Source organism: Chiloscyllium punctatum, chromosome 2 (genome assembly GCF_047496795.1).
Source record: "Chiloscyllium punctatum isolate Juve2018m chromosome 2, sChiPun1.3, whole genome shotgun sequence".
In the NCBI taxonomy this organism is placed as follows: Eukaryota; Metazoa; Chordata; class Chondrichthyes; order Orectolobiformes; family Hemiscylliidae; genus Chiloscyllium; species Chiloscyllium punctatum.
The window spans coordinates 24,999,292-25,024,165 of record NC_092740.1 but is presented as its reverse complement, the minus strand read 5'-3'; the positions used below and the strand labels follow the sequence as shown (position 1 = coordinate 25,024,165).

At 42.3% G+C, this 24,874-nt stretch overlaps 1 protein-coding gene across 3 annotated transcripts in view; it reads left to right on the top strand.

Moving 5' to 3' along the window:
• asb5b (ankyrin repeat and SOCS box containing 5b) overlaps positions 1–24,874 on the top strand; it is a 69,068-nt gene that overhangs the window by 1,834 nt on the left and 42,360 nt on the right. The window contains exon 1 of one of the 3 annotated variants that reach the window (XM_072594589.1): positions 22,230–22,388. The exons of the other annotated variants lie outside the window; for them this stretch is intronic. Within the exon in view, the coding sequence (XP_072450690.1) occupies positions 22,265–22,388 (124 nt within the window). The 5' untranslated portion in view covers positions 22,230–22,264. Of the gene's footprint in view, positions 1–22,229; positions 22,389–24,874 lie in introns of those variants that run through there. 3 annotated transcript variants of the gene reach the window in all.

Genomic DNA, 24,874 nt, shown 5'->3' with positions numbered 1-24,874 from the left:
ATATGCTTAGGTCTTGGCACCTCCCCCACTTCTAAAATTGAATAATTCACCTTCAATTGTGTCTCCTCATTAGTATTCCACAAACGTATAATCTAAAATGTTACTGTGTTGAAATTTGTCTACTGTGTGTCTGCCCATTCCACCAACCTGTCAGGGTCCTCTTGAAATCTGTTACTACTTTCCCTATTGTTTACAATGATTCCAAGTTTCATAGCCTGTGCAAATTTTGGGATTGTCCTCTGTATTCCCAAGCCCAAGTCATTAATGTATTGCAGTGCTGCTAATACTGAGTCTTGGTAAACTCTCCTGTCCAGAATGAAGATAACACACCTTCACCATATACCATTATTTTCTGTCCCTTAGCCAATTTACCCCACATTCTTCTGTGCTCCTTTTATCCCATGCCCTTCAATTTTACTCAACTTATTATGTGGCACTTTATCAATTATTTTATGAGAATCCATAAACTCGAAATGAACTGTACGCTCCTTGTTATCTCATCAAGAAACACAAACAAGTTAGTCAAACCCTTAACAAATCTATTGCTCTCCTTATTAGTCCATGCTTCTACAAGTATTCATCTTTATCAGTTCATTGTTTACAAAAGCTTCCTCATGACCACTGAGTGAGGCATTTGAAAAATTAGATTGAATGATATTGTATATGTAGTATCCTTAATCTTTGTCGAAAGTAAGTTACAAGGTTTCTGGGTTATTTCAATGACCTTAGCAACTCCATAGCTGAAACAAATAAACAGGAAGGTCTCAGGTTTATCTTCGTTGAGTTCTTTCTTCTCATGAAAGATGCTACTATTGGCCTTCTTGACTCTGGGTCAGGAGAAAGACAATAAAGGTCAACCAGGGTTCTTGATTCTAAATTCTATTCAGCACCTATTCTTTTGGTAGCAAGTGTACAGATGTGTGTGGTCTTCGTTAATGATAGCTCCCTGCAGTTCATGGTCAACGCTCGCTTTCCTGATTTTAATTTTATATTCATGGGATGTGGACATCATTGGCCAGGCCAGAGTATTTGGCAATTGCCCTTGAGAATATGGTTGTGAACTGTCTTCTTAAAATGATGCTATCCATGTGGTGGATGTTAGGTTAGGAATTCCAGGCTTTTGATCCAGTGACAGTGAAGGAACTATAACATATTTCAAATTCAGGAATTGTGTGTGGCTTGGAGGAGCACTTGCAGATGGTGATGTTTCCTTGCACCTGTGGCCTTCACCCTTCTGGGTGGAAGGTGTCACAGATTTAGAATGTGCTTCTGAAGGACCCTTGCTGAGTTGTTAGAGTGCATCTTGTATGGGACATTTGGCAGCCACTGTGCATCAGTGGTGGAGGGGTCAATTTTCAAATTGGTAGGAGGAATTGCAATCACATCACCATCGTATTTTTGAAATAGGGTGTAGTGCAGAGGAGCTACAGAACTGAATTGGCACCAAGTCAACACCCAGAACAATCTGGAGACTGTGCAGAATCTGTGGAGAGAGGAGCAGAGTTAATAGGCTGGATATTGTGTACCTTCGCTCTTTGTGTTTTCTCCATTGGTGGGGATAGGGGAGTTAAAATAAGGTTAGGGCTTCTATTTTTAGTTTAAATTTCCAGCACCCACAGTGTTCAGCTTTTGTTAGAAGATGCCTGTAGGGTTATAGCGACACTCAATACCACAGGTTGATCCAACCAGGCTCTTCACCCAGTGAGCTCATGGTCTTAGTCAGGCAGTGAAATGAAAAGGAAATGAGAAACCAAATGAATCCACATTGATGTCATTCACATACTGCCAGTTAGTCAGTTGTGGCACTGAGATGGCATGTTTAAAATTATCATTCAGAGATGTGGGTTTTGCAGACAAGGCCAGCGATTAGTTCTTATTCCTCGTTGTCTTTGACAACAGCACTGTGGTTCAGAGGTTGGCACTGCTGCCTCACAGCACCAGGGACCCGACTTCAATCCCACTCTCAGGTAACTGACTGTGTGGACATTCTCCCCATGTCTGAGTGGGTTTCCTTTGGATCCTCCAGTTTTCTCCCATTATCCGAAGATGTGCAGGTTAGGTGGATTAGCTATGCTAAATTTCCCAAAGTGTCTAGGGAATGTGGAGGTTGTTTAGGGAGCACTTGCTGATAGTGCTGGATAGATTTGTCCCACTGATGCAAGGAAGAGATGGTAGGGTGATGGAACCTTGGATGACAAGAGATGTAGAACATCTAGTCAAGAGGAAGGTAACTTGCTTAAGGTTGAGGAAGCAAAGATCAGACAGAGTTCTACAAGTTAGCCAGGAAAGAACTGAATAATGGACTCAGAAGAGCTAGAAGGGGACATGAAAAAGCCTTGTTGGGTAGGATTAAGGAAAACCACAAGGCATTCTACACTTATGTGAGGAACAAGAGGATGGCCAGAGTGAGGGTAGGGCAGATCAGAGATAGTGGAGGGAACTTGTGCCTGGAATTGCAGGAGATAGGGGAAGGTCCTTAATGAACGTTTGGCTTCAGTATTCACTCGTGAGAGGGACCTTGACGTTTCTGAGAACAACATGAAACAGGCTGCTATGCTTGAACAGTTTGATGTTAAGAAGGAGGATGTGCTGGAAATTTTGAAAAAAACATGAGGATAGATAAGTCCCCTGGGCCAGATGTGATATACCCAAGGTTGCTACAGGAAGTGAGGAAAGAGAATGCTGTGCCTTTGGCAATGATCTTTGCGTCCTCACTGTCCACTGAAGTAGTACCAAATGATTGGAGGGTGGCAAATTTTTTTAGATTACATTACATTACAGTGTGGAAACAGGCCCTTCGGCCCAACATGTCCACACCAACCCACTGAAGCGCAACCCACCCATACCCTTACATTTGCTCCTTACCTAACACTACGGGCAATTTCGCATGGCCAATTCACCTGACCTGCACATCTTTGGACTGTGGGAGGAAACCAGAGCACCCGGAGGAAACCCACGCAGACACGGGGAGAATGTGCAAACTCCACACAGTTAGTCACCTGAGGCGGGAATTGAACCCAGGTCTCAGGCGCTGTGAGGCAGCAGTGCTAACCACTGTGCCACTGTGCTGCCCACGAATGTTATTACCATGTTCAAGAAAGGGAATAGGAATAACCCTGGAAATTACGCACCAGTCAGTCTTATGTCAGTGGTGGGCAACCTATTGGAAAGGATTAGAAGAAACAGGATTTATGATTATTTGGAAGAGCATAGTTTGATTAGAGATAGTCAGCATAGCTTTGTGAGGGGTAGATCATGCCTCACAAGCCTTATTGGATTCTTTGAGGGTGTGACAAAATACATTTATGAAGGTAGAGCAGTGGATGTGGTGTATGTAGATTTTAGTAAGGTGTATGATAAAATACCCCATGGTAGGTTCATTCTGAAAGGAAGGAGGTATGGGATACCGGGGAATTTGGCTGTGTGGACATGGAATCTGCTGGCCCATAGAAGACAGAGGGTGGTGGTAGATGGAAAGTTTTCAGCCTGGAGCTTGGTGACCAGTGGTGTTCTACAGGGATCTGTTCTGGGACCTCTGCTCTTTGTGATTTCTATAAATGACTTGGATGAGAAAGTGGAAGGGTAGGTTAGTAAGTTTGCAGATGACACAAACATTGGTGGAGTTGTGGATAGTGTGGAGGGCTTTTGTAGGTTGCAATGGGACATTGACAGAATGCAGCGCTGGGCTGAGAAGTGGCAGGTGGAGTTCAACCGGAAAAGTGTGAAGTGATTCATTTTGGAAGGTCGAGTTTGAATGCAGATTTCAGGGTCAAAGGCAGGATTCTTGACAGTGTGGAAGAATATAGGGATCTGGGGGTCTACGTCCATAGATCCCTCAAAGTTGTCTTCCAAGCTGATAGGGTTGTTAAGAAGGTGAATGGTGTGTTGGCTTTCATTAGCCGGGGGATTGAGCTTAACAGCCATGAGGGTATGTTGCAGCACTGTAGAGTCCTGGTTAGACCACACTTAGAATATTGTGTCCGGTACTGGTCACCTCATTCTAAGAAGGATGTGGAAGCTTTGAAGAGGGTGCAGAGGAGATTTGCCAGGCTGCTGCCTGGACTGGAGGGCATGTCTTTATGAAGAAAGGTTGAGGGAGCTAGGGCATTTCTCATTGTAGTGAAGAAAGATGAGCAGTAACTTGATAGAGATATACAAGATAATGAGTGGCATAAATAGAGTGGATAGTCAGAGACTTTTCCCCAGGGCGATCACGAGGGGGCATAATTTTAAGTTAACTGGAGGAAGGTTTAGGGGAGATGTCAGAGGTAGTAACTTTACTCAGAGTGGTGTGTATGTGGAATGCACTGGCAGCAGTGGTAGTAGGGTCAGATACATGAGGGACATTGAAGCAACTCTTGGATGATAGTATAATGAAGGGTATGCAGGTTAGTTTGATCTTATCGTAAAATAAAAGGCCAGCACTACATCGAAGGAAAAGGGCCTGTTCTGTGCTGTACTGTTCTATGATCTAGATTCTATGTTCTGGAAGTTGATTAGCCATGGGAAAGGTGGGATGTTCTTCGGAGGGTCAGTGTGAACTCAATGGGCTGAATGGCCTGCTTCCACACTGTATACTGTAGGGATTCTATGAACTTGATCAGTTCTGAATCTAGTTGAGTGGCTTGCTAGCGAGAGCAGCAGATTTCCTTCCTTAAAGGGTGTTGAACCATTTGGGCTTTTACTGCAATCATCACTGTTACAGATGGCAACTTTTGTTAGATGAATTAAGTATAAGATTCTCCAACTGCCATGGTGGAGTGTGAACACTTGTGCCTGGATTATCCATTTTGTCCAGTGGTTTACCTGCTTCAGTAACAATGCCAGTACATTACCAGCTCTCCTAACCTGCCAGACATAGAGGGAGAATTTGAAATGATCAAAGAAGTAACAAAATGTAGCATCATTATCAGTAAGATTCATGACGTTCAGCACAGAATTACAAGTTTTATCAAAATGGCTTTTAAGTTCAGGACAATGAAAGCCAACGGAAAACAATTACGACTATCTTTGTCACGATTCTGTCTTTGCTATTGGCAGACAGTGGTTGCCTTCAATCAGTTTAAATATGCAATGTAAAATACAGTGACATTTGCCTTACAATGCAAAGTTGTTTTTTCTTTTTGTTTCCCACCAACTAAACAATATCTCACAGTGTGTTTAATTAGTTGAGCCTTTATTGAAATAATTTCATTTACCACTTGCTCAATGGCCTGATGGATGTCTACTTAATCCTTGCATAGCATTCCAATTGCACAAACAATTTCCCATTCATTGTATAATAGAATTCCTGATCTAAGCATTACAATTTTAATGCTAACATACAAGTCGTGGTTACAAAGCACAGTATAATTAAGAAATTTGGAGAAATAAGACATTTAGAGGTCCAAGTACAGAAATCTTTAAAAGCTACTGGACAATTACAAAATAAAATTGAATTCACTAATGGAAAGCTGGCCTTTATATCAAGCAATCTGGAATGCAAATTTATAAAAATCTCGGTCACACCCCATTTAAAGTATTGTGATCAATTTTGGGCATTGTGCATCAGAGGAGATGCACTTGCTGTAGAGGGAGCCCAACACAGATTCACAAGAATAAAAGTTTTAAGATATAAAGATTGATAATATGTATGTGACTTGAAGACACAAGGCACTTTAATTTAAATTGCATGTTTAAAATGATCAAAGAAATTGATAAGGTTGATAGAAACTGTTCTTTCCAGTTATTATCTCCAGGTAGTATCACTTCAAGATTTCAGGAAGCCCTTCTTGCACTCTATTGACACACCATTTATCTCAGTGACTTGTTGTATCCTGTAACACACAAAAAGCTGTGCCCTGTTTCTTTCATAAGGACCACATGTCAAAGTAATTCGTTGCATGTATAATGCTGTCAGACAGTTCTGAATGATGGAATGAGATGATATATGATTACAAGCCTTTTTCTTTCAATGTTAAGAACTGAACATCTATCCAAAATGTGACCAAATTAATCACTGAACATTGCAATGGGCTAGGTAAATTACACTGTTCTATACTGGTAAGTAACCTTTCTTGCTGATATATACCCAGCACATGTGCTTGCGCTTTACTTTTTTCTGATTGCATAAACCTTCTTGTGGTGCAATGAGTCAAAATTTGTTTCGCAATACTTTTATTGTCAGTCATCATGAATCTTTAAACTCCACTTCCCTCTGCAAACTGACCAGTTGCTGGGCTTTGAATGTCACTAGATAGTCTCCTGTTGCCTCACATTCCAAGTAGATCATCATTCTATTAATACTGTGAGTGGAGACTTGACTCACTTCCAAGTAAGAAGCAAAAAAAAAATCCATCTGGAATCCAGAGAATCTTTGTTGGAGCACATTCATGATCTGACAGCTCCATGATCACCAGTTAGATGGGTAATTAAAGTCCACTTTCAAATGGCTCCTTTGGGCTTTGGGCTATTTCATTCCCCTAAATCCAATACGTACCAAAGCTCAGCACTGACAACAGAGATAAATATTGGTATTTAGACCATCCATGTATTTTGCAAAATGTCGAGCTGATATTCAGACTTAGTTTTCTCTCAATTTATAGTGTTTGCTTCTGGCTCGGTTCATTTTCCTCCAGGTAATTTTAATGTTAAAGGGACAAGTTAGGAGAGTAACAAATGCTAGCCTAGCCAGTGATGCCCATATCCCATCAGTGAATGAAAAAGATTCTAAGAATGTACATTGATGGGGTTTAGCAATGTTAATGGAAATAAATATATTCAGAAGGAACATAAGACCTTGTAATATCTGATCCCAGATAAATTAATGCATATCAAATTCATCTTTCCCAAAGCAAAATACAGTGGATGCTAAAGATCTGAATTATAAACCGAAAGTATTAGAGAAACTCAATAGGTTTGACAGCATCTGTGGAAAGAGAAACCAAGTTAATGTTTTGAGTCTGCTATGATACTTGTTCAGAATAGGATTGTTTTTATTTCATCTGTACCACATTGCCAACTCGTATTTCATCTTTCCCTTCAAATTCCTGACTTCACTCAGTTGAAGGTACTGATGCAAACCCAGAGAGAGATCAAGAAAGAAAAACTTGCTTATTTATGGTGTCTTTCACTGTCCCAGGTTGTGCTGAAACACTTTACAGACAATATGTACTTTGGACATATAGCCTCTGTTGCAATGCAGGAAATGCAGCAGCTAGAAAGGGGATCTGATTGAGATGTATAAGATTATTAAAGGATTTGAAAATCTGGAGGCAGGAAACATGTTTCCGCTGATGGGTGAGTCCAGAACCAGAGGACACAGTTTAAAAATAAGGGTTAAGCCATTCAGAACAGAGTTGAAGAGAAACTTCTTCACCCAGCGAGTGGTGGATATATGGAATGCTCTGCCCCAGAAGGCAGTGGAGACCAAGTCTCTGGATACTTTCAAGAAAGAGATGGCTACAGCTCTTAAAGATAGTGGAATCAAGGGTTATGGGGATAAGGCAGGAACAGGATACAGATTGTGGATGATCAGCCACAATCATAATGAATGGTGGTGCTGGGTCGAAGGGCCGAATGCACCTATTGTCTATTGTCTAAATAGCATGCTCCCTCAAACAGGAACGTGAGACAAGAACATAAACTTTGTTTTTAATATATCTTTGAACACCCTAAATCAGTTCAAGCCACCCTAACAATTTTTCTTTGATATTAGATTTTGGATTTAAACATTTGCCAAGAACAATACATTATTTTAGATCTTAAAATTATTTGTAAAGAAATATCATAGAAGTAGAAAAAGAATTGACCTTCCATAACACATTCAAAATGGAAACTATTCTTTGAAGTCTTGATCCCTAAAGTTGACTTTCATTCTCATTTTACCATCCTCTTAGTTCTTTTCATCGTCCACTCTTTTATTATTTCTCCCTTTATATGGATGTCCATTGAAGTTTTGGCTTCTTTGGATGCTTTTCTTCTCATTGACATGTTAATAGTAATGTCTAATAAACAATCGCTTCTCTGAGATCAATTCACTCCATTGACTAGTTTATTTAAAACAGTAGAACACATGGGAAGTTATGAAACAGACTCTACAACAAACAACTGATTTCTGAGTATTCAACTTGCAAACACAAAGTAGGCTGACTGCCCGGAAGAGTCACAACATTGTATGCGTACAGCACACAGGGGCCTTCAAGCGGAATTCTCTTGGAGGCAAGGTACACATGCATCATTCACTTCTTTTCCCAAAAGAAAAGTTTAGCTAATTACAATAACCAGTGAGCCTATGAATGTCCTCACTAATATGTCCAGATCTTGTAATGGTGTTGTCTATTGATTTCTCCTGTCATCAGTGATATTGTCTGTGTGTGTTATTAAGTTTTACTATAATGAACTGTGATTGTTATTCTAGAATTTGCTTATCATGATGCAATATTGCTACATTTGTTCTCGACTAGGTACAGCCTAACTGATTTTTTCAAGCTGTTTCATATTCTCTTGGCATTTACTGTTTTATTCTTTAAGAACTTTTAATTCTGTCCATGTTTTACCCTTTTGTTAGTCTAGTATATTTTTCCTCAAGTCCTGTTCTAATATCTGTCCAGTTTTTCCAATCCTTTCTTCCTTTCTGTTTTCTTTGAAACAGAAGACCCCCAACAAATGTTACTGAAAGCTAAACTAAAAATCCTGGTCCTGTGGGAGCTTGACCTCACCCATTCAGGCTGCTTCTATTGTTCCAACTGTAAAAAATAACCAAGGCCTCACAAACTATTTACTTTACTGACTCAAAGCAGACCACATGGCACCTCTGTCTCAACATCTCTTCATTAAAAAAAAGGGTCAAAACATACCTCTTGCAGCCATAGTATTGTCACAGATGAGTTGGAGCCAGGGAAGTCTGTTTGTTAAGGGTGAGTCAGATAACAACCAGTAGCTGTTCAGTTTGGAATAACAACCGATTGTCAATGACAAAGCCATTTTGCCTGTCAGCAACTATTTTATTGTTGCATGATTGTGATTAACTCGGAAGTAGCTAAAAGCTTGAGGGTGAAGTCGTCCAACCTCAGAAAAGGATTGAACTGTCACTTGCTTTTCAGCAAAAACAAAATCACCGTAAGCCTGAAGAAAGCTAGTTTATCTCCTTCATCAGTTGATGTAAGCTGTGACTTTTATAAGTTGTGACCTTTTATAAGAGACTTTATAAGTTGTGAGCCAGTCACTCTGCGCCTCCTGCAAGCAAGTGAAAGTAAATGGTGAAGAGAGATCAAACAGCAGCAGGTCCTGACAATACAAAAATATCAGTTTTTTTATTTGATTTATTATTAAGGAAAATTTTTGTGCCATACAGGGTGGTCATACCACAGAAAGATCATAGGGTGATAGAACAGAATGAGGAATACAAACTTACAGCTACAAAGAAGGTGAAATCTTCAGTGAAATCAGTGGATGGGCACTATTACTTGCCTTTCCAGTCTTTCCTTCTATCCATTACACCTTTTCTTGCCTGTCTATGTCTATTTTTATGTGTGTGTTTACAAGGAGTTTATAAAGGGTTTATCTAGTAGAGCTATGCGTTGATGGTTTATAACTGTTTGCCTGTAGCTGGAATTTATTTATTTGTATTTAATAGTAATTCCTGCTAAGTGCAAAAATCTGGTTTCTTCTTTCTGTTAATCTGTGTCTGAAGGACAGGAAATTTGGGCATTTTGCACACTTTTTAGGTGTGCTCCCCAACGAGGCATGACACTTAATGGTGTGAAGCTTCCTTATTGTTGTATGACCTGTACCAAGTAAGTCAGAAGTGTTTACTTACATTCTTGACTCGTACCTTGTAGATGATGGGCAGGCTTTGGCAAATCAGGAGGTGTCTTTCTTGCTCTGGTTTTCCTGGCCTCTGACTTGCTCATATACCACAGTGTTCATATGGCTAGTACAGTTCTGTGTATGGTTAGTGATAAACTCTCGGATATTGATAGAGGAGGTTCATTGATGGCAATGCCATTGAATGTCATGGGGCAGTGGTTACATTCTCTCTTACGAGAGATGGCCATTGACTGGAACTTGTGTGGTACAAAAGTTACTTAGCACTTGGTAGCCCAAATCTTGAATCTTGTTCAGGTCTTCAGATTAGATTAGATTACTTACAGTGTGGAAACAGGCCCTTCGGCCCAACAAGTCCACACCGACCCTCCGAAGAGCAACCCACCCAGACCCATTCCCCTACACCTAACACTATGGGCCAAGTTAGCATGGCCAATTCACCTAACCTGCATTTTTGGACAGTGGGAGGAAACTGGAGCACCCAGAGGAAACCCACGCAGACACGGGGAGAATATGCAAACTCCACACAGACAGTTGCACAGAGGCCACTATCCGGTCACCAAGTCACCTTTTATTTACTTGTACACAGTACAGTGGCCGTGACCAGCCAGCTTGGAGTCAATCCCTGAAGTGAGAATATTCTAAATCCCCTGTTTATATTGGGCAGTCCAGATTAACATCCCCAAACAAGGATCTCATAGTCAATAAAATTCACCCGGTTCCACTCACCACAATATCCTTTAAAGAAAACATCCTCATTGTCGAGGTGGTAATCTTCAGATTGGATTCATCCTGAGCTACTTATTTAGCTTATCTCTCTGAACTTTTACTTTTCTCTCCACAACAGAGAGCTGAGATTTTAGTCTCCACTAAGTCAGAATAAATTGAAGGATAGGATTCTTCCTTCATATTTAGCTTTGCAGGTATTTGTCAAATAGCCTCTCTTGTGCCTCTGGTGTTTGACTGGTTCTATAATTTGTGACTAGTGCGGGGTCACAGTGTGCCTGTAATTGCTGGTCCAACAGGTTTTACAATGTAGAATATCTGCCAAGTCCAACGAGATGGATTTTACTTGCACTCCAGCACTTTAGGTCCTGCACTATTATGTGTGAAACATTTCATTTTGTATTTGCTTCGGAGGAGGTGGGTAAAGTCCTTAACAAATACCTTGTATCGGTATTCACAAAGGACAAGTATATATGCATGTTGTGTCTGGAGAGAGGTATGTTGATATTCTAGGGCATATCAAATTAAAAACAGATGTTCCGTTTTTTGAAAAATATTAAGGTAGATAAGTCCCCAGGACCAGATGGGATATATCCCAGAATGCTGAGGGAGGCAAGGGAGGAAATTGTTGGGGCCTTTAACGAATGCTTTTGCATTCTTTTGTCACAGGTGAGGTCCTAGAGGACTGGAGAATAGTAACGTTCTTCCTTAATTTAAGAAGGGCACCAGGAATAATCTGGGAAGTTACAGGTCGGTGAGCTGTATATCAATGGCAGGGAAATTATTGGGGAAGATGCTTATGGACAGGGTTTACTCGCATTCGGAAAAATAGGTACTTACTAATGATAAACAGCATGGTTTTGTGCAGGGGAGGTTGTGTCTCACAAACTTGATTGAGCTTTTTGAGGAAATGATAAAGATGATTGATGAGGCAGGGCGGAGAATGTTGCGAACATTGACTTCAGCAAGGCCTTTGACAAGGTCCCTTATAGCAGGCTGATGCAGAAGGTGAAGTCACTTGGGACCTGGGGTGAGATGGTAAGGTTGATACGGAACTAGCTTAGTCATAGAAGTCAGGTACAGGGTGGAACAGGTGGCTGTCTGTGTGGAATTTGCACATTCTCCGTGTGTCACCATGGGTTTCCTCCGGGTGCTCCAGTTTCCTCCCACAGTTCAAATATGTGCAGGATAGATGGATTTGCCATGGAAAATGCAGGGTTATAGGGATAGAGTTGGTTGATGAGCTGCTCTTCGGAAAGTCATTGTAGACTCAATGGGCCGAATAGCCTGTTTCTACTCGATGGGGATTCTATGACAATGTAGCGATGAAAGGGTGTTTTTATGATTGGAGATCTGTAACCAGTAATGTTCTGTAGAGATGCTGGGATCGTGTTGTTTGTAATATATATAAATGATCTGTAAGAGAGTGTAAGTCACAGAGTCATAGTCACAGAGACGTACAGCACGGAAACAGACCCTTCGGTCCTAACTGTCCATGCCGACCAGATATTCCAACCCAATCTAGTCCCTTGAGTATACCCTTGAGTTTAGAAGACTGAGAGAGGATCTGATTGAGATATATAAAATTATTAAAGGATTGGACACTCTGGAGGCAGGAAACATGTTTCCATGATGGGTGAGTCCCAAACCAGAGGATACAGCTTAAAAATACAGGGTAGGCCATTTAGGGCAGAGATGAGGAGAAACTTCTTCACCCAGAGAGTGGTGGGTGTGTGGAATGCTCTGCCCCAGAGGGCAGTGGAGGCCCAGTCTCTGGATTCATTTAAGAAAGTTCGATAGAGCTCTCAAGGATAGTGGAATCAAGGGTTATGGAGATAAGGCAGGAACAGGATACTGATTAAGGATGATCAGCCATGATCATAATGAATGGTGGTGCAGGCTCAAAGGGCAGAATGGCCTACTCCTGCACCTATTGTCTATTGTCTATTGTCTATTGTCTAGTCCCACCTGCCAGCACCCGGCACCATATCCCTCCAAACCCTTCCTATTTATATACCCATCCAAATGCCTTTTAAATGTTGCAATTGTACCAGCCTCCACCACATCCTCTGGCAGCTCATTCCATACCCGTACCACCCTCTGTGTGAAAAAGTTGCCACGTAGGTCTCTTTTCTATCTTTCCCCTCTCACCCTAAACCTATGCCCTCTAGTTCTGGACTCCCCGACCCCAGAGAAAAGACTTTGTCTATTTATCCTATCCATGCCCCTCATTTTGTAAATCTTTATAAGGTCACCCCTCAACCTCCGACACTCCAGGACAAACAGCCCCAGCCTGTTCAGCCTCTCCCTATAGCTCAAATCCTCCAACCCTGGAGGCATTCTTGTAAATCTATTCTGAACCCTTTCAAGTTTCACAACATGTTTCCAATAGGAAGGAGACCAGAATTGCATGAAATATTCCAACAGTGGCCTAACCAATGTCTGGTTAGTAAGTTTATAGTCAACACAAAGATTCGAGGAACTGCAGGTAGTGAGGAGAAAAGGTTTACAGGGATGTTGTTTGGTTTGGAAGGTATTAGCTACAAAGAGAGATGGGACAAACTTGGTTTGTTCTCACTTGAACGTCAAAGGATGAGGGGTAACCTAATAGAAGTTTGTAATATTTTAAGAGGCATTGAAGGACTGAATAGTCAGAGTCTTTTTCTCAGGGTAGAAATATCAATTATGAGGAAATATAGTCAAAAATCTCAACATGCTGGGGTGTAGTCCAATATGTTTATTTGAAAACTGAAGTTTATGGAGCCCTCTGCTCCTTCCTCAGGCAGCTAGTGAGAGAGAATTCACAGGACACAGAATTTATACTAAAAAATCAAACGGTCATACAACTTAAGTCTCGATAGTCATCTAGATTTGTTCCATACATTTGCATAAGTTGGATGGCCCTTTGAGCTTGATTAGATTCCCTACAGGGCCCTTCAGCCCAACAAGTCCACACCGACCCTCCAAAGAGTAACCCATCCAGACCCATTTCTCTCTGACTAATGCACCTAACATTATGGGCAATTTAGCATGGCCAAGTCACCTGACATGCACATCTTTGGACTGTGGGAGGAAACCAGAGCACCCAGAGAAAACCCACTCAGACACGTGGAACATGTACAAACTCCACACAGACAGTCGCCTGAGGCTAGAATCAAACCTGGGTCGCTGGCGCTGTGAAGCAGCAGTGCTAACCACAGAGCCACCGTGTCGCCCCAATTGTGCCTTTTACTATAAGTTCTGTGTCCGATGTATTCTCTCTCACTATCTGGCTGAGGAAAGAGTGGGGGCTCCATAAACTTGTGTCTTCAAATAAATCTGTTGAATTATAATCCATCATCCAATTTATGCAAATGTATGGAACCAACCTAGATGGCTATTAAGACTTAGGTTGTCTGGCACTTTGATCTTTTACTATAAATTCTGTGTCTGATGTATTCTCTCTCACTAGCTGCCTCAGGAAGGGACAAGGGGGGTCCAGCAGCTTGAGGTTTCAAATAAAGCTGTTGGACTATAATCCAGTATTGATTGACTTTTGACTTTGTCCACTTCGGTCCATCACCGGCACCTCCACGTCATAGGAAATATGGGTTTAAGGAAAAGGGAGAATATTTCAAGGAGATGTGAGAGGCAGGTTTGTACACATAACGGGTGGTAAGTGCCTAGAATGAGCTACCATAGGAGGTTGCAGAAGCAGATACAATAGCAACATTTAAGAGGCATCTTGACAGATACCTGAAGAGGCAGGGAATAGAGGAACGCAGGCCGCATAGCGACAACAAGCTTTTCGTTTAGAAAGGCGTCACTTGTTGGGTACAGGCTTGGTGGGCTGAAGGACCTGTTTCTGTGCTGTACTGTTCTTTTGATTCTTTCCAATCCGTGGATATAAACGCAGAGTCAGTGCATTGGCCCTTACCTTTACATCAAGCCTAGTGAATATGGCTGTTTTTTTGACATTGTTGTTTTCCATGAAACTGATGGTGTAAATCGTGAGTTCATTACATTTTGTGTCATTGTGTACACTGTCAGATTCTGATGTGTCAATCACCCCATATTTTTGCCACTAGTAGGATAGCAGATAGTCTTTATTACAGCTTGAAAGTACTCCTTGTACATTGTCTCTTTGGTTCAGTGCACAGCTTTCTGTAGCTGCATCAACCTTTGCTCTTATACACTGCCTTTGCCAATAGCAATTTGCATCATATGCCTTGAACAATTGTTTGAAAGTTGGGTATTTTCTCAGTGCCTGAAGGAGGCCACACCATTCACACATCGACCTCTCTATGTGATTGTGTTAACTGTGCAATTCATAGCAGAGACCTGTAAGCTTCATTCACCTTTGAAGATTGCTTCCTTTTGATGTATACTCCCTCTTTAATGCTATAAGTGTTCAGTTTGTCTAGCACATCTTTCTGGAAACCCTCCACATTATCACCAGCTCAATAATTCTGTTTCCTAGCTCCCAAACTGGAAAATTATATATTGAGCCCTTTTCTCTGCATCTTGTCCAAGAGCTGGTCTATGAATTCCGTAGGCATCTGTCTGAATGTTTTGAATTCTAATCAATGAATATTTTGTAAGATGTTTACAATGAAGACGTTTAATGAAACTCTAAATTAGTCTTCAAATGTAGTTCATTTTTTTTGTCATTTGTTTATCTCATCACCTATTTATTTTGATGTGTCAAATCTCTGAAGACCTTTGCCCCCAGTTGCAAATCAAACTGTCATGGCCTGCTTTTCTTCAATGGACATGTATTGATCTAGATGCTGCAGCTCTGAATGCTGTTTAAACTGTTTAAATTCTAATCAGACGTCTATTGTATCCCAATTTAAACTTGGAAATATTGCAAATATTCTGACGATATGCTTTTGACATTCCCTTGTTTACTTTAATTCAGTCACACACCCCAATCACTTGCCTTTTTCAGAAGTTCTGATCTGGACTCTCAGTAGGCTTTATTGGTGTTCCAGCAAAGTTGGCTTTTCAAGTCTCTCTGATGCAGTAATAAACAAAGACATCAAGAGTGTTTCACACACGTTGACCCAGTTAATACTGTCAATCATGTGTTTCTCCTGGAGGTGAATTTGTTTGCTGACTATGATGGACCTCGTTAGCATGATAGTTTTTCCGCCCCTGCCATGTTAACAATAATATTCAATCGCTTATCAGGGATTGATCTACTTCCATTGGTTAGTTTACTTAAAACATTACAATACAGTACAAATGACCAAGCACAAATTGCAGCAACCAACTGATTTCTGTCGGAGTACAATTTGCAAATATGAAGCAGGCAATCTGGGGGTGACGCTCCCATGTATCTGCTGCCCTTGTGCTTCTCGATGAAAGTTTTTGTGGATTTGGAAAGTGCTGTCTAAGGACCTTTGGTGAATTTCTGCAAATGATCTCAGAGAGAGTACATGCAGCTGCTACTGCTGGTGGGTGGTGGGAAGACTCGGTGTGGTACCAATCAAGCAAGCTGCTCTGTCTTGGATGGTGGCAACATTCTTGAATTATTTTGAAGAATACTTCCTCTATGGGAGCACTTTTGTAACAATCTAGTAGTGTCGCAATCATTATTGATGGCTAACATTTTATTCCTGATTCATTAATTGATTGAATTTAAATTCCCCCAGCTGTCGTAGTGGGATTTGAACTCATGTTTCCGAGGCTTCTGGATTACTAGTCCAGTAACATTACCACTATGCTACCAAACCCCTATTTCTGGAGTAAGTAAAGCCAAACTCATATCTGTTCTTAAAGTTTCTTAAAGTCTAATAGTCAGTCCAGTATGGAGTGACAGGAACTTGTAGTAGATTATCTGAGAATTTACAGCAATTTATTCATCAATGTCCACCCAAGCTCATTTAACATACTGAACACAATGAGGCTCCTTGATTCACAAGGATTAACCAAGTCTTCCGAGAGAACAGTAACATAAAATGAGAACAAAAATAGAATTTTTTTGTAATAGAAATTTATAAACCTGGTCTCTCAGTTCAGTACAAGTCTCCTCTTCCACATATTGTTGAGGGATGGGCTGGGGTTGTGTTCAACTGAATGGGGCATTACCACACAGGCCGCAAAAATCAGAGATTACTGAGGGAGAGAACTCAGCAGGACTGGCTGCATCTGTGGGAGAGAAAAAGGGTTCACGTCTCGGCAGGTCTGGCAGCATCTGCAGAGAGAAATGACAGTTAATGTTTCAAGGTCCAGTGACCATTCCTCAGACCCTTCCTTCCTCACAGGTGCTGCGATATCTGCTGAGCTTTTCCAGCGATTTCTGTCTTTGTTTCTGATTATCAACGTCCTCAGTTCTTTCAGATTTTATTTAACATAAAATGGGAAGGTGACTTTTGACTTATGTGACTTTAAACAAAATGCCACTAGGAGAAAGTGAGGACTGCAGATGCTGAAAATCAGAGTCGAAAAGTGTGGTGCTGGAAAAGCACAGCAGGTCAGGCAGTATCTGACGAGCAAAAGAGTCACTGTTTCAGGCAAAAGCCCTACATCATGAGTGTGTATAAACTCAGATTCCTCAAATGTTCCTCATATGTTAAGCTTTTCATTCCTGGGACCATTCTCGTGAACCTTCTCTGAACAAGCTCCAGGGCCAGTATATCCTTCTGCGATATGGAGCCCCTCATGTGGATGTCAGGTCCCAGGAATGAAAAGCTTAACATAAGAGGAACATTTGAGGAATCTGGGTTTATACACACTCATGATGTAGGGATTTTGCCTGAAACAGTGACTCTTTTGCTCGTCAGATACTGCCTGACCTGCTGTGTTTATACTCGATGGAGTTTAGACGGATGAGAGGGGATCTAATTGGAACATACAGAATTCTGAATGGCCTGGACCAAGTAGATGTTGGGAAAATCGGTTATGTTGGTAGGAGGAAAATTGTCTTCAGCCAGAGAGTGGTGAATTTATGGAACTCATTGCCACAGAAGGCTGTGGAGGCCAGGTCATTGAGTATATTTAAGTCTGAGATAGATAGGTTCTTGACTATCAAGGGGATCAAGGGTTACGGGGAGAAAGCAGGAGAATAGGGTTGAGAAACTTATCCATGATTAAATGGTGGAGCCTAATTTCTGCTATGGTCTTATGGTTTTATAGAATAGTTTTCATGCCATTGGAAGTGGTTAGGGGGTTTGTTATAGAACGGAAGGGAATATCTTGGATTGGATAGATGGCCAGAGGAGTCTACTGTGAAACAAAAGACAATGGAAGTGGTAATGGTTATAGAAAGAAACACAACGTTTGTGCAGAGTAAGTGTGAATGGCAGAATAATGAAAACTTCTGTCCCAAAGCAAAAGGAAAATGAAGAACAACTTCAGGCTGGCATGTGGAAAATGAAGAGAAGCAAAATGGGGTTGAAAGTTGAACTCAGCAGTTGAGCAGAGGAGCTGTGAAGCACCAACCTTGTCCATTATTTAATCCCCCCCCCCATACCTTGCCCCTTTCCCCAGTACTTTCAAAATGCAGGAGAGACTCGATGGAATAAATGGCCCTTTTCTGCACTGTAGGGATTTGATGATTCTCTGATGTATCCTTTTACCTTTCCTCTCTTCACAGTCCAAGGCCCCAAGCACTCCACTTGGGTGAAGCAGTGATATGCTTGTCTTTCTTTCAAGTTAATCTGCTGTATTCACTGCCCTCAATTTGGTCCGCTCTACACTGCAAGATCAAATGCAGACTAGTTGACCACCTTGCCAAACACCTCCGTTCCATTTGCTATGGTTGCCCCTGGTTCACTTGCCTGGTTATTCAGCACCTTGTTGTTGCACTAATGTTTCCATCCTCAGCCTGCTGAGGTGTTCCAGTGAAGGCCAAACACATTTCAGGAACAGTAATGGGAATCTTCTGTCATGCGCATAACATGGTATCTGTACACTTTGATCTCTCTCCTCCCCACTTCCCCCCCCCCAACCCCTTCTTTTCAAATGTACCCTTTTGTACTTGACCCACTCCCTCTCTTCCATGCAGGAGTCTTTCACATTTCTACCTTCCTTCAGTTCTAAAGAATCATAGTCATCTGAAAACATTAGGATAAAAGCAAAATACTGCAGAGGCTGGAAATCTGAAACAAATTCAGGGAATGCTGGGAAACCTCAACAGGTCTGGCAGCATCTGTGGGGTGTGTAACAGAGACAACATTTCAAGTCTGAAATGACTATCCTTCAGTGCTGACGTTAACTCTGTCCACAGATTCTGCCTTTCCTGCTGAGTATTTCCAGCATTTTCTGTTGTTATCTCAGTTTTCGTGAATCCACAGTATTTTAGTGGTTTTAAAGTTGTACAATTTGTTCAATCTTTCCTATCCTTCAAAACCAAATGGCGGAAAGGGGAAAGCCTATGAGTGGATATTATTTCCGACAGAGAACTTTGAATTTTTCATGGAAAACATTGCACATTCTCTTTCATCTTCAGCATTTTTTAGAGAAAAATCACTTCTAAAAAATGTTAACGTAACAAATTTTTTTGGGAAGTCGGTACCATCCACTTGTATCTGGATCCAGTTGTTTATTGCCTGTAGTAGTTGTTAGATTCTGGAATGGGTCAGCCAGTTGGGAAATTTGGGATTTGTCCTGTCACTCCTAATGACAGAGCAGAGTGGACAATGACTAGTGAGGAGAACAGCCATGAGAACAGGAGGATCTAGACAGGCTGGTCAGATAGGCTGATAAGTGGCAAATGGTATTCAGTCCAGAGAAGTGTGAGGTGTGACTTGGATAGAATAAACAAGGCAAGGGAATACAGGATAACCAATAAGATCCTGGGACTGAGAAAGGATAGATTAGGGTAATTTCTGAATGGTATGAAGTTAAGTACAGTGGATGTCTAAAGAGATTTGGGGGTTCAGATGCATAGAACTCCCAATAATCAGCAAGTAACTGAGAAGCAAATTTGTAAAGAGATCTCAGATAGCTGCAAGAATGAAAGGGTTGTAAAGGTGGGTGATTCTAACTTTACAAACATAGACTGGGACAGCCATGATGATAAGTGCTTTGATGGATAGGAACTTGTTAAGTGTACACAGGACATTTTCTTATTCATTATGGAGATTAACCTACTAGAGAAAGGAGCAAAAGTTCAGTTTCTCTTGTGAAATAGAGCGGGGCAAGTGACAGAGGTGTCAATGGGGGAGCACTTTGGGGCCGTGATTATAATTCTGTTTGTTTTAAAATAGTTATGGAAAAGGATAGACTTGATCTAAAAGTTAAAGTTCTAAATTGGAGTCAGGCCAATTTTGATGATAATGGGCAAGAACTTTCAAAAGTTGATTGGAAAAAACTATTCACAGGTAAAGGGGAGGTTGGAAAGTGGGATGCCTTTAAAATGAGGTAACAAAAATCCAGAGGCTTGTGTGATAATAGTTAGCACTCTAGGTTTAGTGCAACCAGATCAAAGAATTGAGGGAATACTGTTGAAAGCTGGACAGATATTAAAGGTGAAGAGAATACCGTTCATTACTAGGCCTGCTATCCAGTAACTGAGCTAACTGATGCCTGACTATAAATGACAAAGCCGAGAGCAGGTCAGGCAGCATCTGAGGAGCAGGAGAATCGACATTTCAGGCATAAGCCCTTCATCAGGAATAGGCTTGTGGGTTGGGGGGCCTGAGAGATAAATGTGAATGGGCTGATGCTTGGGGGAAGGTAGCTGAGAATACGATAGGCAGATGAAGGTGAGGGAGAAGATGATAGGTCAGAGAGGAGGGTGGAGTGGATAGATGGGAAAGGTGATGGACAGGTCAGGAGAGTGGTACTGAGTTGGAGGCTTGGGATTGGGATAATGTGGGGGGAGGGAAATGGGGAAACTGGGAAACCCACATTGATCCCTTGTGGTTGCAGGGTTCCAAAGTGGAATATGAGGCATTCTTCTTCAGGGCGTTGGGTGGTGTTTGGTGATGGAGGAGGGCCAGGACCTGCATGTCCTTGGCGGAGGGGGAGTTGAAGTGTTCAGCCACGGGGCGGTGGGGTTGGTGGGTGCGGGTGTCTAGAGATGTTCTCTGAAATGATCTGCAAGAAGGCGTCCTGTCTCCCTGACGTAGAGGAGACCACATCGGGTGCAATGAATGCAATAGATGACACTGGTGAAGGTACAGGTAAAGTTTTATCAGATGTGGAAGTATCCTATGGGGCCTTGGATGCAGGTGAGGGGAGAGGTGTGGGTGCAGGTTTTGCACTTCCTGTGGTGGCAGGGGAAGGTGCTGGGAGTGGGGGTGGCGGGGTGTGTGGATTTGACAAGGGAGTTGCGAAGGGAATGGTGTCTCAGGAACGCTGATAGGGGTGGGGGAGGGAAGTATACCTCTGTTGATGGGGTCCATTTGTAAACACCAAAGGAGATGAAAATGGCTGAGACTGTTGGTGGATTGCCCAAGGTAACTGCTTCATTCCTTGAGGAAGGAGCTCTTCCATTTTGAGAAGCGCAATGTCCTTCAAAGAAGGAAGAATGGAATTTGAAAACATATTCCCCCCCAGTTAGCATCAGGAAAATTTTAATAGGAGCAACACATATGTGTTTCTTTCCTGCGCCACGGGTGACATGGTGGTTCAGTGGTTAGCATTGCTGCCTCTCATAGTTTTGCTGGGAAACACTAAACTCAGGCAACCTTCAGTGTGAAGTTTACACTTTCTCCCTGTGTGTGCGTGGGTTTCCTCTAGGTGCTCCAGTTTCCTCGCACAATCCTAAGATATGTAGGTTAGGTGGATTGGCCGAGCGAATTGCACACAGTGCAAAAAGTGAGGACTGCACTTGCTGGAGATCAGAGTCGAGAGTGTGGTGCTAAAAAAGCGACGTTTCATTCCTGATGAAGGGCTTATGCCTGAAATGTCGATTCTCCTGCTCCTCAGATGCTGCCTGACCTGCTGTGCTTTTCAGCATCACTAATTGCACATAGTGTCCAGGGATGTGTGGGCTAAGTGGATTAGTTAAGGGAAATATGAGGTTACAGAGATAGATATAGTATGCGTCTGGTTTGGATACTCTTCAGAGGGTTGGTGTGGACTTGCTGGGCTGCATGGCCTGCTTCTACATGTAGGGATTCTATAAAGATGATTTCCTCATTTTGCCCTGTTGCTCTCAGCCTCATCAGGAATGTAAAGTGTGTTTCCCAGCAAAACCTTGAGGAAATGCACACACATATGAACCTCGCTGTGGCTGCAGAACATGTTCAGAAGCATGTTGTTTCTGTGTGTGTGTATGTGGACTTAACAGGATTTTCTCCTTGTTTTTGTGTAATTTAATCTGCTTTCATCCACTAACCCCTTAAGCTCAGAATGTTTGTTTCCTTCAAGCTGCTACTGTATTCCCACTTAGAGTGGCTCATTTAAAATTAATGTGGCTTCAGAATTAATCCCAATTGAGTGTTCATAGCAGCTACATGTGCAGCGTTAAATAAAAACACAGGATCTTCTGTTAAAAAGGCAGGGAGGGCTGGCTTCTGATTGGTATATCTGTGCCATATTGAAATTGGGGGTTGTACATCTCTTCCTGTGACCTGAACACAGCTCAGCTATTGCTGTACGTCATGTGACATTGAATGGGTTGACTACACTATGATTCTGAGCCAAAAATTCTGCCTTGAACTACCCTGGGATAAAAATACTTAAGCATCCAATCAGAGTTACAAAACAACATACTAACCACTCCCTCCCTCTTAAGCGCACACACACCCACAGCTCACTGCTGTCTTGGGATGCTACAGGCACTGCTGATGTAAACATGTCCAACAGCACCTCAGTTCAGAGCCATTGCACTAGTCAGTTTACAAATAAGAGGCCTTTAGAAATTCCTGAGGAATCTGCCAGCAAAAGAAAGGCAATCTGGGGAATCCTCACCAGCCAAGGTCAGTACAAATTCCACTTGAAGGTACACTACTTAGAGTGACTGTGCTGCTGATCAGTTCTAGGAATAATGCAATTTTTAAAGGCAGGTCCATATCTCCCTCTCTGTACCTAATCTGGGCTAATCAAATGTGCTTCTGTGGAACTCTGTAGTGAGATATAAATCCTGAGAGGCCCCCTCCCCCACTCCTCCAACTTAATAACCCTGTAGTGATCTGAATGTGGACTTGACTTGGCCCTGTGCCAGATTTAAAGTCCATGCAACAGGGATGGTATAATTTTTAACACTCTATTCAGATGTGTTATGACACACGTCTAGAGTATGTGTGACATGAACCCAGGCCTCCTGGCCCAGAGGTAGGGACGTCCTACCAGTGTGCCATAAGAGCTGTAAAGGAATTGAATCATCAACATAAGTTCATAGGTCTTGTGATCATAGAAAGTAGTACAAATCTATTCTGTCATTTCAAGACCCTGTTCTCATGATTTAGCCCCTACGGCTCTGATGTAATCCTGGCAGATTTAATGACTGACCTCTTGGCATCCTGAAGAAGGGCTGATGCCCGAAACGTCGATTCTCCTGTTCCTTGGATGCTGCCTGACCTGTTGCGCTTTTCCAGCAACACATTTTCAGCTCTTGGCATCCCTATAACCTGTCCTCCATCACAAGACAACAGTCAGGCGTATGATGGAACACTCTCCACTTGTCTGGATAAGTATATCTCCAGCAACACTCAAGAAGCTTGGAACCATCCATCGTCTGAAACATTCACTTGTGCCATAACAATGTGTAAAAGTTGCACTGCGGAAACCAGAGGGATAGGGGCCAAACACATGGGAAACTTGGTTGACATGGACAAGTTGGACCAAAGGGTGTGTTTCCATGCTGTATGACTCTATGATCCAATACAGTTCTCCACTCTACCAGATGAACAATCCCAGGAGTGGTACACACAATAGTACGCTATTGTCATTGGGCTGACAAGGCTACTGTTCATTTTAGGTTTTTTGGGGGGCGGAAGTAGACGGACTCGTGGAATGTTTTTCCCAAAACTCCAGCAAAAATCTGGGAATACAAGGCAGTGGAAATGTGACCCATCTACACGAAAGTTGAAAAATAGCATCAAAGACCAAGAAAGTGGAGATCTTGACAAACCTTACAGCTAAGGCTCCCGTTAAAGCTTTTAAGCCCACGTCACATCTTCCTTCAAGTACTAAGTTAAACTATGAACCTTGCCTGCAAAAAAAAAGCACAAGCAATAGCAGGTTACACTGGGACTTGGGACATTGGAGAGGCCCCCAGGAAGGGGGAGAGGCCTATGGTCAGCATCAGAGCAGGGCAGAGGAAAGCCAAACTATTCCTTTGGAGTTCAGAGAGTGGAGCACCCATGGTCTCCCTGGCCCAGAAAGGAATCTGACATCACCTCCTTTCCACTGCTGGGCTTCCAAACTCTGATCAATTATAAATCCAGCTCCCAATTACTTTAGAATCCCTATAGTGCACATAAAGGCCATTCAACCCATTTATTCCCCACCGACCTACCAAAGAGCATCTCACCCAGACTCACCCCATCGCTGTGATCACCACATTTACCATAGCTAATCTACCTAAATAGCACATTCCTTGACACTAAGGGCAATTGTCCATGGCCAGTCTACCTAACCTGCACATCTTTGGACTGTGAGAGGAAATTGGAGCAACTGGGGGATACCCATGCAGACACAGGGAGAATGTGCAAACTCCAGACAGTTGCCCGAGGTTAAAATCAAACCCGGGTCCTTGGCATTGTGGGGCAGCAGTGCTAACCACTAAGCCACTGTGCTGTCCTTATGTGTTCACTTGGTAACAAAGCATTTGTGGGCGGCATGGTGGCACAGTGGTTAGCACTGCTGCCTCACAGCGCCAGAGACCCGGGTTCAATTCCCGCCTCAGGCGACTGACTGTGTGGAATTTGCACATTCTCCCCGTGTCTGCGTGGGTTTCCTCTGGGTGCTCCGGTTTCCTCCCACAGTCCAAAGATGTGCAGGTCAGGTGAATTGGCCATGCTAAATTGCCCGTAGTGTTAGGTAAGGGGTAGATGTAGGGGTACGGGTGGGTTGCACTTCGGCGGGGCGGTGTGGACTTGTTGGGCTGAAGGGCCTGTTTCCACACTAAGTAATCTAATCTAATCATTGAGAAAACGACTTAGGCATACTGTCAAAGCTTTTCATCTTGGACATATCAGGATAGAATTGCAAGAAAACCAAATCTGAAAAGGATGAACAATTTACAGAGGGACCTTGATTATCCGAATGACATGGGCGGGGAGTATTTTGTTCGGATACTCAAATGCCAGAAAACACAGTTTAGCCAAACATTGGGACCTTGCGATCTTGTTCAGATAATCCGAAATTCAAATAATTGAATGCTGGATAATTGAGGTTTCTCTGTATACTTATAAGAAATCAGCACTGATTTAGTTTGCAAGTGGGCTCTGACTGGTGTTGT